This window comes from Megalopta genalis, chromosome 5 (genome assembly GCF_051020955.1).
Source record: "Megalopta genalis isolate 19385.01 chromosome 5, iyMegGena1_principal, whole genome shotgun sequence".
Classification (NCBI taxonomy): Eukaryota; Metazoa; Arthropoda; class Insecta; order Hymenoptera; family Halictidae; genus Megalopta; species Megalopta genalis.
In genome coordinates, this window is record NC_135017.1 from 4846723 (window position 1) to 4859403 (window position 12681).

The 12681-nt window shown below is 40.4% G+C and overlaps 1 protein-coding gene across 1 annotated transcript in view; it reads left to right on the forward strand.

Moving 5' to 3' along the window:
* The window catches only part of LOC117219946 (metabotropic glycine receptor), a 297453-nt gene extending 287806 nt beyond the window's left edge, over window positions 1-9647 (forward strand). The window contains exon 13 of the mRNA XM_033469527.2: window positions 404-9647. Coding sequence (XP_033325418.2) covers window positions 404-714 — 311 coding nt within the window. The 3' untranslated portion in view covers window positions 715-9647. The remainder of the gene's footprint in view (window positions 1-403) is intronic.
* The last annotated feature ends 3034 nt before the right edge of the window (window positions 9648-12681 follow it).

Sequence of the window (12681 nt, forward strand, 5' to 3'; positions counted from 1 at the left end):
AGACTTAAATTATCAACCTCGAAATATTTATAAATAAAATATAAACGTTCCTTAAAATATTTTCTTTCTTGTCGTGAATAAAATAATGTTCGAAATCCCACTTTCTTGCATCGATATATTGTCAAGTTATAAACTATACTATAACAATTAATCATCGCCTGTTCAGGTTATGTCAAGATTATTTTTATACTATTATATTTATATAGTTATGAAACTTCCTCGATCAAAATCAGACTTAAATTATCAACCTCGAAATATATATATATATATAAAATATAAACGTTCCTTAAAATATTTTCTTTCTTGTCGTGAATAAAATAATGTTCGAAATCCCACTTTCTTGCATCGATATATTGTCAAGTTATAAACTATACTATAACAATTAATCACATCGCCTGTTCAGGTGTGGAGGCGAAAGAGGAGAAACGATGCCAGGCGTGCGTGGAGAAGAACGGCATCAAGACCAAAGAGCCCAGCTCCTCGAAAGATAGCGAGGTCCTGGTGACGGTGGAGCCGAAGAAGACCCCGAGGACCGCCGACGTAGCAGTGTCGACTTCCGGTAGGCCGACCATGGAGGACATCGGTACGGAAACGAAGCCGGAAGAGAAAGAACCGAGGGAGAAGAGTAAGAGCAAATCGGGCCACGCCAGGACGCGCGACATAGTGATCAATCTGGACGACAAGACCAGGTTCTCCGAGGAGGTCACGGTGTAGAGACCCGAGCGTGTCCAGTGAACCTATTAGGCTACTCTAATTCGATTCGAGCGGTCAGTGTCGGTGCGCAGGTGTTCATCGAAAAATATCCGAAGTTCCCTTTTGGGAAAATCGTTCGCCGATAGTTGAACGATTCCCAAAAAAACTCGAGGACCCCATGGACCAGTGCTGCGTCGGAGGAAATTCCCCAGGATGTGCTTTCTTTGGGGAACCGTATGAGAAGCGTCCGGAAATATGTAAGTACGCGACGGAGTTTTCTCGTTTCCTCGGCGGAAGGATGAAGCGCGTCTTCGAACGAGGAAACTTCCAGCCGATGAGAGAATGCACTCTCCTGCCGAAGAGGTGCGTCGCCGGTCCGTCCCAGATAGAAAAGTTCCGCACCTTTTCTCTAGTTTCACCGATTTTTACGGGAACCTCTCGACTTCGGATTACTCTGAACAGGCCCGCGTAGCGAACCAATAAGTATTTGATCATTGTTGCACCACATCGCGGATTCCGAGGCCGGCACGCCGATCAAACGATTCCTCGTCCCAAATCACGTCGGAAATGTCTTATGTACCATCCAACTAGGACGCACCGTTCTTGAGAAAATCGACTTTGAAATAAGACCGCCGTGGCCACGCCCCCATCGACGCGCGCACGTCGGCAGAAATTTCAACCACGATTTACTCGGCGAAGGTGCGTTCTAGGAGAAAATTGTGTAGGACGTTTTCGACGTGCTTTTGCTCGGAGAATCGAATTCCGTCGACACTTCCGCGCGATAAAACGAAACTTTCGAACGTTAGAACGTTTCTCGAACGTGACACACGGGGAGATGTTTGCTCGGCGCGCGACCGAGCACACGAAATCCGCGAACGTTGTTTATTTAAAAACTCGATTCTATCTGGGACACATCCGTCAGCCTCGACGCGCATGGGCGGCCCGCTCAGCTTCTGTAAATATCGCCCTAGCCGCTTATTCGAAGTCTTCTCTGCCGTAACGCGTAAGTTGATTTGTAAATAATACAGAGCCGCTCCCACGCGAGCGACTTCGCGCGAGCCACACGAACGGATCGAAGCCGTTTACATTCGAGATCGAGCGGGTCCTGAGATATATGGGCGGGAGAGAGAGAACGACCCGCCCGCGCGCTCGTCATATCAGTCCAACTGTAAATAACGTTGTACATAAACCACCGCGACGCGCGAGTTTGCCACTAGACTAACGATCGAGTTTCGTTGTTATGATCGTGCGTTAGGTTATCACGGAGCGTCGTTGGACTAACCGGGGACATTGTGATCGGTTGTTGCACAAGGAATCGCGGGATCTTCGAGTTTTCGATAATCGTTCTTGCCTTCTATCCTAGACACTCTGATGCAAACTGGATCTCTGCAAATTGGAAGTGTTATTTTTTGCCGATGCAGGAACGTGCATTTTGGAAAATATTTTGAATTATTCGGAGCTTGAAATTTCAGATACATCTTCTCTGATGTTTCCAATGAAATGAAAACACAATTATGCAGTGAACTATTAAATTGCTAATATTACTTGTCAAAAGTAATAAAATATCGTTTATTTCAATAGTCGAATGAAACGAATCGTTCCGTAAATTGTGTATCTCGTAAAATAATTTCGTTTACAAAATTCGTTGAAAATCGTCGATTTTCCGTAACATTTCGAATTTGAAAATATGTATCTTTCGTTTCGAGCATTTTTTTGAAAGAATGCCGGCAGAATTCTTTACATTTGAAATTTGTTCTATAATTTTATCGAAGATGAAAGTTGTTTTTTCGAGAAAGGTGTGGCAGCTTTTATTCAATTTTGAGATCGCTGTACAACTTTATTGGAAGTATTCCAATTTAAAAATAGACGGTAAAATAATTTTAATTTAAAAATCGTTCTACAATTTCACTGTTGGCAAGTATTCTTTTCTCAAGGAAGGAAACCAATATTTTTTTAACTTAAAAATCGTAAATGCGTATTCTTCTTTCGAAAAAAGTACGGCAGAATTTGTTTCATTTAAAAATCAGTCTATGATTTTATTGGAAGTGAGTATTCTTTTTTAGAAAAGATCATCGAAATTTTTCCAAATTTAAAAATCAGTCTGCAATTTTATTCGAAAACTACCGTTCATTTCAAATAACAATTGCCAATACAGTTTATTCTTAATTTTAACACACGGATAATAATTTACGATGATGCACGAGCATCCCGGTCGTGTGCAACAACCCTAACAATGATCACGCGACAATGGAGGCTCTTCGTCGCGCGGCGTTGATGAACGAACGATGACGATGAGGATGATGACGGGGATGCATTGACGGCAGGCGATGGGAACACTTATCGATCTGAAATTTATTCGAGATTCTCGCGCGCTGAATGACGGGCCTTTTGACGATCCGTCCCGTTACGCGACACCGTTTAATGAATATCATCGATCCGCATAAATGGCGAACACTATCGCGACTGTTTATCGATAATTATTGACGGTTATTTAGAAAATCGTTCTCGCCGAAAGTATCATTGAAACTCGATTTACGGTGAAAAGTGTCTAGAAACAATTTTTCAATGCCCCTCCGCGTTGAACGGCGAATTTGGTCCACGTGCAACAAGTTGATTATTTAAACGCTCGTCGACGAAGTGTTTATCGATTCTCGGTTTACCGATTTGTTCGTCAAATTTAAATAGTTCGATCGCTGATTCAATATCAATTAAATCATTGACAGTTTAAATACGGTAAATTATCCGTAATTGACGCTCAGCTTCGAAACGAAAATGGACAATTTGGGAAGAGGAGGTACGATTAATCGAGAATTATAAAATCGAGCTTTGCGATTCGTTTTTATAATTCTTGATAATCGCTAATTATAAAAACGAGCCGCAAAGCTCGATTAATCGTATCCCATTTTCCCAAATTGTCCATTTTTGCGCGCGATCTAAGTACGAATTGGGGAGAATTTACTTGTAATTGTCTGTGTAAACGATTCGGCGGCCGATCATTTGAAAATTTACATTTAGAAATTTACTGTACAGTAATTTCTTTCTAATTCGCGCTCAGATTGTTCATAAAAATGAACAATTTGGGAAAAGGAGACACGATTATTCGAGCCTCATTTTTACAATTGTTGACAACCGGCAACTATAAAAATATGCCGTAAAGCTCGATTAATCGTACCATCTCTTCCCAAATTGTCTATTTTTGTTCGCAAGCTGAGCATCAATTGGAGAGAATTTACTGTAATTGTTTTGTAAACGATTCGACGGTCGATCGTTTGAAAATCTACGTCCGCCGTGGCCGAGAAAAATGATCCGTCTTCCCGCGAGGCCTCATAAAAATCGGATTGTCAGGCTCGTGATAGATCTCCCAATTGTCCGATCGTCCCCGGGTTAATCCTGTTCCTCAATTTCAACGGCGATTAATTACTTCGTCAATCATTCGCCAACCTGAGAGTCGCTTAGCTGCTCCTCGGATCGGTAAATCAACCGGCCCGACAAATTCTGCGTGAAGATTAATTATCGTTCTAATTAAACACGCTGGTTCACAAGCGGCGATCCGTGATCGATCAGTTTTTCCCGTCTCCGTCTGCCTCGGTATACTACTGTGATCAAAAAGTAAGGTGAATTTGTTTATAAAATGTAGATTCTTTGTTTATTCTTCCAAATCAATTTCATCCCCTTCAAAGTAATCCCCGTCCGATAAAACGCACTGTTTCCGACACTTTTTCCAGTCCTCGAAACAGTCGGAATAGTCTTTTTCCGGTATAGCCTTCAAGACCTTCTTCGATTCGGTTTTTATCTCCTCAATCGTGTCAAAACGGCGTCCCCGCATTGGCTTTTTGAGTTTGCTGAATAACCAGAAGTCGCACGGAGCCAAATCAGGCGAATACGGTGGTTGCGGAACGATATGAGTCGAGTTTTTGGCAAAAAAGTCGCGAAGAACCAATGCAGTATGACATGGCACCAATCGAGACTTGACGCGTTTGAGACACAAATCATCCTTCAAAATGGTTTGGACTGAGCCAAATGATATTCCAACACTATCAGCGAGGTCTCTCATTGTCAGTCGACGATTTTCAAGCACCAAATCTTCGATTTTTTTGGACGTGGCCCTCGTCGGTAGACGTTGATGGTCGTCCAGAGCGCGGTTCGTCTTCAACGCGTTCTCGGCCCGCTTTGAACTTGTTGTACCACTTATAAACGTTTTTTTGTGCCATAGTTTGATCACCAAAGGCCTTCCGTAACATTTTCAACGTGTCCGCACAAGAATATTTGTTCCGCAAACAAAATTTGATGCAAGTTCTTTGCTCAACAAAATCACCCATTGTAAAAATCGAAAAATTCACTTTTGGTCGTTTACAAAAACACGTGTAACTCGGAGATAATTAAACCTTTTGACAAACAGACACTTGGCAAATGTTACAGACAGTCCTACCAACCTAGGAAAAAAAAATTACCTGCCTTCCTAATGCCCGGAAGTTTTAAATGACAATTTCACCTTACTTTTTGATCACAGTAGTATACCATCTTGACGATTGGACACCGATTACGGGGGACGCAGTCTTGTTCCGGTCTGTTCATCAACGCCGGCTCAAGGCTCCACTTACTAAGTAAACATTTTAATTATGCATATCGGGTCTTCGGGAGCCCGCGTCCTCTGGGAGAAGAAAGACCTCGGTCTCGGAACGACACGGTCCAATCGGTACTTGCTAGCTGCCATTTTCATCCTACTCTGAATTTGCAGCGCTCGAAAGCGCACGGAATTGTTATGGACTCGTGACCATACGAAGCTCGAATAGAAACAACAACGTAGATTTCTCTCGGTGCCGCCGAGAATTTTTCAGGTTTCTCTTCTGTTCCGAGCTTTTAAAATTACCCCGAAGCTGATTTTGAGGTTAGACAATCTTTTAGATCTCGGTGAGCCGTAAAGAATTTCCAAATCAATTGTGCAAGTTAACGCACGCTAAAACAACCTGTACAATACTCGAGTCATTTTTGATTTGCTTTTTATTTAAAATCGTTTCGAGGAAATAGCAATCAATAATTTGTTCACATTTCTTTAAACTAGGAAATTATTTTTAAGTTGACTGTTCAGCACTGGTTTGTTATGAAACAATCTGTAGAATTCTTGAACCGTTTGCAATTAATATTTCACTGAACATTATTCTAAAAACACATTGTCATCGATGATCTTCTTGATATCTTCTCGCACACGAATTAGGATCATCTAGTTGATAATGCAGTGCAGATCATTTATGAACGGCCTGTATAACATTCTGTATGTGCTTGTTTAGCATCGCATTGAAATTGACCTCGAAGAAGGTTAGGAATGATGAAGATTAGGCTAGGAAATTATTTAGTAGTGCTCGAAGTAGTCACTATGAAAGAACCTGTACAATACTAAGATTGTCATCAGTGAGCATTGAAAGTACTATTGGACAAACTTCATGTTAACTATTTGTCGACACTTTCTCCAATATCTATGCAGAATAGGGAATTTCACGAATTGTTTATGCAGAACAGATCACCCTGAAACAGCCTGTACAATGCTCAAAAAAATATCCCAATTGACACCATGAAACAAAATTCTCTTGATGCAGATTTCTATCAGTATCTGCGTATATTTTCGGCAATATTTATTCGAACAAACAAATTTTTCAAATCAATTATCGAAAGCAGCACATGCTGAAACGACAAGTCTAATCAATCTCTTCGCAGAATCCTCGATCAAATCCGGTCCACACTCTGTCAACTTACTCTGACCAACTTCCCCCTAAATTGGAGTGCCTTTGATACCCGATCTGCTCAACAGGTGGTTCTGGAACAGCCTCTAAAATACATTAATTATTTCCAACCGACTGTTACACTCAAAATCCTTTCGATGTACATTCGTGAAAACAACCTGCCAACATTTTCACCGGCATTCGATAGGATTAATAAATTCGCCGAATCGATCACTGAATGCAATTGACTATGAAACGACCTGTATAATCGAATTCTGCACAAAACCCTCGACAAAAACCAGATATACTCTCTCAATTTATTCTGGCCATTATTTTTCCAGATTTGACAATTTTCAACATCCTCCATGCTCAATTGACGGTCCTGAAACAGTCTGTAGAATATTTAAATTGTTTTCAATTGATACTACATTCAAACCTTTTTTTAGTGGATTCACTTACCATTGAGTATTCAACGTTTTCCCCTCAACAATCATTGAACTTGAGAAATTCTCAAAATAATAGACTATGAAACGACCTGTATAATCGAACTCTGCAAAAAACCCTCGACAAAAACCAGATATACTCTCTCAATTTATTCTGGCCATTATTTTTCCAGATTTGACAATTTTCAACATCCTCCATGCTCAATTGACGGTCCTGAAACAGTCTGTAGAATATTTAAATTGTTTTCTATTGATACTACATTCAAACCTTTTTTTAGTGGATTCACTTACCATTGAGTATTCAACGTTTTCCCCCCAACAATCATTGAACTTGAGAGATTCTCAAAATAATAGACTATGAAACGACCTGTATAATCGAACTCTGCAAAAAACTCTCGGCCCAACCCAGCCATACAGTGTCAACCAACACTGGTCAACATCTTCAAATTGGCTGCCTTTGACACCCGATCTGCTCGACACGCGGTTCTGAAACAGCCTGTAAAGTGCGATTTGAAATCGGAGCGGGCTACGACAATGGGACGCGCGGACTCCGCCTCTCGATCGAAACAGTAGCGTGCCTCTGGTGGTCTCGTGACACGACGGCGTCGAAATCCGATAATCGAGTCGAATGTCGATGGTCGCGGGAGGGGGAGAGGGTCGAGCTGCGGAAGGGGAAGACGCCGGTTTCCGGCAGAATTGGCCCCGGTGTAGATAAACTCGTCGATACCGAGCTTGGATCACGCAGTCCTTCTCCTCCCAGAGGACTGGGGATGGATCGCGTTACGCCCATAATAACGGGAAACACCGGCTAGATGTAACGAGTACCAGCAATATTCGCTTTCTCGAGGAAAAAGGAAAGTGGGCGGGGCCGGGGCTGCGACCTTCCGCGCGGGAAATTCGAATCGCAGCAACGGCCTCTGCTCGTGATTAGAAGGCGACGCGTTCGGCACGGGTAATTCGCTTTGCAATTTGTTCATTCTATTCCGTTGCACTCGCCGTTTGCTTGCTTTTCGGGAATAGAATCCTACAGAGTGTTCCGAAACTTGGGTGCGGCTGCGAAGAGGATGTTACAGTTCCGATTTGACTGAAATTTTGAGTTATTTTTTTATGAAAATAGCAATCGCAAAATGGATTTTCGCGGAGCTAAAAGATAGCATCTAAAATTTATGAAAATATTTTTTCAAAAATTAGGTGCAGCTCCGAAAGGACGCTTTTTGTTCCGATTTCACTGTTTTCAGAATGGGCTTATTTTTTATTGGAAAAATGTAGTGAGAAGGATTTTCGAAGAGCTAAGAAATGGCCGGCGAAATTTAGAAAATTTCTTTTTATGTATTACAAAATTGTGCTTCGCGTCCAAAAATATGTTTTTGTTTCGACCTTCCTGAGATTTTGGAACTGTGTTCCATCTTTTTTTGCGAAAACAGCGATTGTCATAAGAATTTTTCGGAAGTCAAAATTGACACCTAAAATTTGGAAAAATATTATTTTCATATGTTTTATAATTAACATGCCCCTCCAGGAGGACATTCTTTCTCGATTTGGCTGCAATTTTGCAATCATGTTCCTCCTTCATTAAAATAACGACTACGAGAATGATTCTTCACTAGCCAAAATTTTAGGAAATATTTTATTTCACGAAGAAATAAAATTTTCAAATTTTCGAAACAGTTTTGTTTCATGCAAACGTTATTTATCACAAACCAAATTGCATTTACGGAATTTTGTTCCAGGAATTTTTGGAATTGTATTTCGTAAAACAACCGTTTCTGCAAAATTTCGGTCAAAAATTCTTTCCCTAAACTTTGCCCTGCAAGTGGGACGAACCTATTCTTCTAAATTTCAATCAAGGAAATTGATAAATAGTTCTCCAAAATATTCTAAATACTCTAAAACATTATTTTGATGAAAAAAAAATCTAATTTTCAAAACAGCCAGGAAAATGCAAAGATAATTTTTCAAAATTCTTACAAAATTTCTGAACATCGAGAAATCCTTTCTTCGACCACGATTTTAATAAAAAAAAAATAATCAATTTTCAAAATTCCGGCAAAATCGAGACGAGGGTATTTTAGGACTTCCTCCATTGAATTTTTCGATTCACGAATGTGCAAAAACGGGAATTACACGAGCCGCGCGTCCGTGGTAAGGAATTTTGTCGCGGCATTCGTTCGCTTTGCCAAATTCGAGGCTGGCCTGCGCGAACAACGTCGAATAGCCGCGACTCCGTTGAAGATTGCAGTTTCCGCGTGCAATAAGATGAGACTTGTTTTCCCCCGTCGAGATTCCATCGGGTTTAATAAGAATTATCGATATTCGATGTCGAGCGAGCCGAGAGAGTATTTTATTCGGCGGCATAATTCCGCGGGAGATTGATGTTCCGGGGGTCGCCGCGTTTTTCGAAAGACGCGCAGGAATGTTTGACGAGAGGAAGACGTTACGGGAGCCGAGAGATCACTATGGTTATGCAAACAGTATAATATCAGCGACGGGAATTGATGCGTGAGATTGTTGGTCGTGCGCAGCGATCGGACGCGAACTGTGTACTTGCAAACACATTGTTATTATTCGATCGATCGATCGTCGAGTAACTAAGCCGAGTATGCGTGTACGTGCGTGCGTGTTCGTGTGCGTGTGCGTTTACGTGTGTCTCTTTCGGTTCGATTTAGGGTGACACGCGGCTTCACGGGAGCCGATTTTACGCGAGACCCGTCTTGCCTGTAACACTGTTACGTCGTTGTCGGGCGAGATCGTGTCATTAAATAAAGAATTCAATAAACAGATGAAACTATCGAAACGCAACGGTGTCTTTTTTTGTAACCGATCCTCTTCGTTTCATTCCATTTCGTTTCGTTTCGTTTTGTTTGTTCCAGAAGCTGTACGCGACATAGCGATGTAGTTCGCAGTATCTTTTTTATCTAGTGACTTGGTCAATTTTAGCGAGTATCATTTAGTTATTCATTGATTTTGCCCGTATTTTAGTTAACAACTTGTGCATTCTATTCAGCAATTTTTTCGTTTTACGTGCATCATTTCGCATTTCTGTTTGTTCATTTGATCGGTGGCTCAGTAGGCATCCTAGTCCTTTTATACAGGAATTTATTCGTATTACTAAATCTGCGGCATTATTTGGTAAACCCTTAATTTTTGTAATTTTAATCAAATATTTCCTAGAGTGCGCGATCATCTAGTAATATCTTAATTTTAGTAACTTTGTTGTATCTAATTATTTGTACGTTTTACTAGTGTTTTAGTTAGTAATTTATTAATGTTGATAAATACACTTCCACTAGTTATTTACTGATTTTTAATCGTCCCTTAAAATTTTTCTAAAGTGTGACATATTAAGTGTGACTTAATATCTTAATTGTAGTAACTCTGTTTTATCTAGTTATCCATTATCTAGTTATCTAGTTATCCATCTCATCGATATCTCAGTGAACAATCCACCACTTTTATCTAGTAACTTATTCGTGTTACCAGTTCCAGTCTATCTATCTGTCTAATGATTTGTGCTAAAATTCTTTGCCTAAGAATTAGGCATATATATATATGCCTAATTCATATAGCATCGAGTAATTTCTCATCATCTAGAAATATTTTAATTTTAACAACCTTGTTTCATCTATTTACTTGTCTATTTCACCAGTACTTTAGTTAACAATCCGCTAATTTTACAAATATTTTAGTGAACAATTTACTTCACGTAGTAACTTTATTCATCTTGTTTAACAGTGCTACATCTTTTAGTTATGTATTTACGTCAACAATATTTTAGCGAACGACTCAGTCTTATTTTGTAAGTAACTAATTTTATATTATAAGTCTCAATTTATCTAGTGACTTGTTCAAATCACCATATAATTCTAGTGTTTATCTAGTGATTTACTAAATTCTCACTAATTACTTATGAAATTATGGAATTTTCTATCTAATTATTTACCATTTCCACTAGCGTTTCGTTCAATTAGCTACCAAATTGAAATAATTTTAAGTAGGAACTTATTAAATTCAGTTGTTAGTGATTTATTCGATGATCTCCCAGATGTTGCGAACTTTATCTAGTAATGTATAAAATTCACTAACGATCAATCAAATTAACCTAAAATTACAGAGTCAATTTTGGCGATCAATCCAGCGACCTAAAATTACAGAGTCGATTTAGTGGTTCATTAAATTCACTAGCAGTCATATTTCAGTAAAATAAAATTACTGCATCAGTTCAGCGATTCATTAAATTACCTAGCACTCATTTCGGTAACTCAACATTGCGCAATTATTTTCACGATTCATGAAATCCACTGTTCGGGAATCCAATGAGAAAGCAACAAAATCATTTCAGCAATTTATTACATTCACCAACAGTGATTTTACTAAACTATTTCATGTAATGACACGAAATTCCGCAGAATCTAATCCTGTTACCGATTAATCTCACCGGCGCCTCGCCGAATCAATCGACAACCGCAAAAAAGCCGTACTATCGGTTCGATCGACTCGAGCCGCACTCGATGTCCGAAAACCTAGGGAATTCTCCCTAGTTCGTCAGTCAAGCAGTGCGACCCATTCAGCAGCTAGCCGAATACGGTGGGACGGTCGGTGATTTATCGGCGCGCATTTACATAGCCGCGCGTTATTCAGTAGGTCTTTCGACATTCAATGCGCGCGCGAAAGCCAACCATAAATTAACTAACATAATTAATTTGCAGCACCGTGGGAATCGGACGTGGCAAACAAAATTCCGTTTCGTTGTTTCCGTTGAATAAATCACGACGAGACGGGGCATCGATCGCAGCTTAAGAATCAATTATTTCGACGGCGACCGCTCGACAAACGAGCGGGCCGGCTCGATAACATGCGTGGGTGGGGGCTATCATTAAATCATCGATGATAAAACATCCCCGCGGTCGTAATCGAGCCGAAGCGGCAACAATCGCGAGGCGCTATCTCATCGAGTCGCGACACCGCGGGGCCACGCCCGACGGGAGACACACATCTCGTTTGCATAATCAATTTTAATGCCGGACCGTAGAACGGGCCCGCGGACCGATACGGACACTCTCCTCCTATTCCCTCCTCTCACCTCCTGCCTGCGCGAGAATTAATCAGAGCATACTGGCCGCGCCGGCCGGGTCCAGCTCGCTAATTACCATTGCCATCCGATTCGAAGCTTATCGGCAGCGTTTAGCAGCGCCGAGTTAATTACCGTGCCGACGAAAGATTACACGCGTCCCTAGCCCGAGACTGAGCCGGACCCGAGACCAGCTACACGCTTCGCAACCCCCTGATAGCATTGTTCACCGGACGGGCAGCTTAGTTTATTTTTGACCGCCGATCCTGTCGCACGACCTCCTCTAAACTTCCCTCGGCGGATATATCGAACCGGATCGAACAGGAAATCGGGTCACTGGAGTGCGATTTCCGAGAGGTAAGATGATTCGCGATTAATGGATCGTTTGAAATCGTTCATATAGAATAAGAAAGATTTTTGCACGATTTAATGGACTTAATAGAGTCACTTAAAATATTCCTGTATTTTATAGTTTTAACGTTCGAATGATTAGACAATTCATTAGATTGAGTAGTGTCAAAGTTTATGTTATTAAAAATTTTATTATATTTAATAATCATTCGAACGTTAAAACTCTATAAAATACAGGAATAAATATATTACTTTCAATTTTCGATACGTTAAATTTTAAATTGTTAGGAAAATTTATTATGTTCTATATTTTCGACATTGAAATAATTAAACAATTTATTATAGCGTTGGCAGTTTGTTCGAAATCGTTCATTTGGAATAAGTAAGTTCTTTGCACAATTTAATGTAT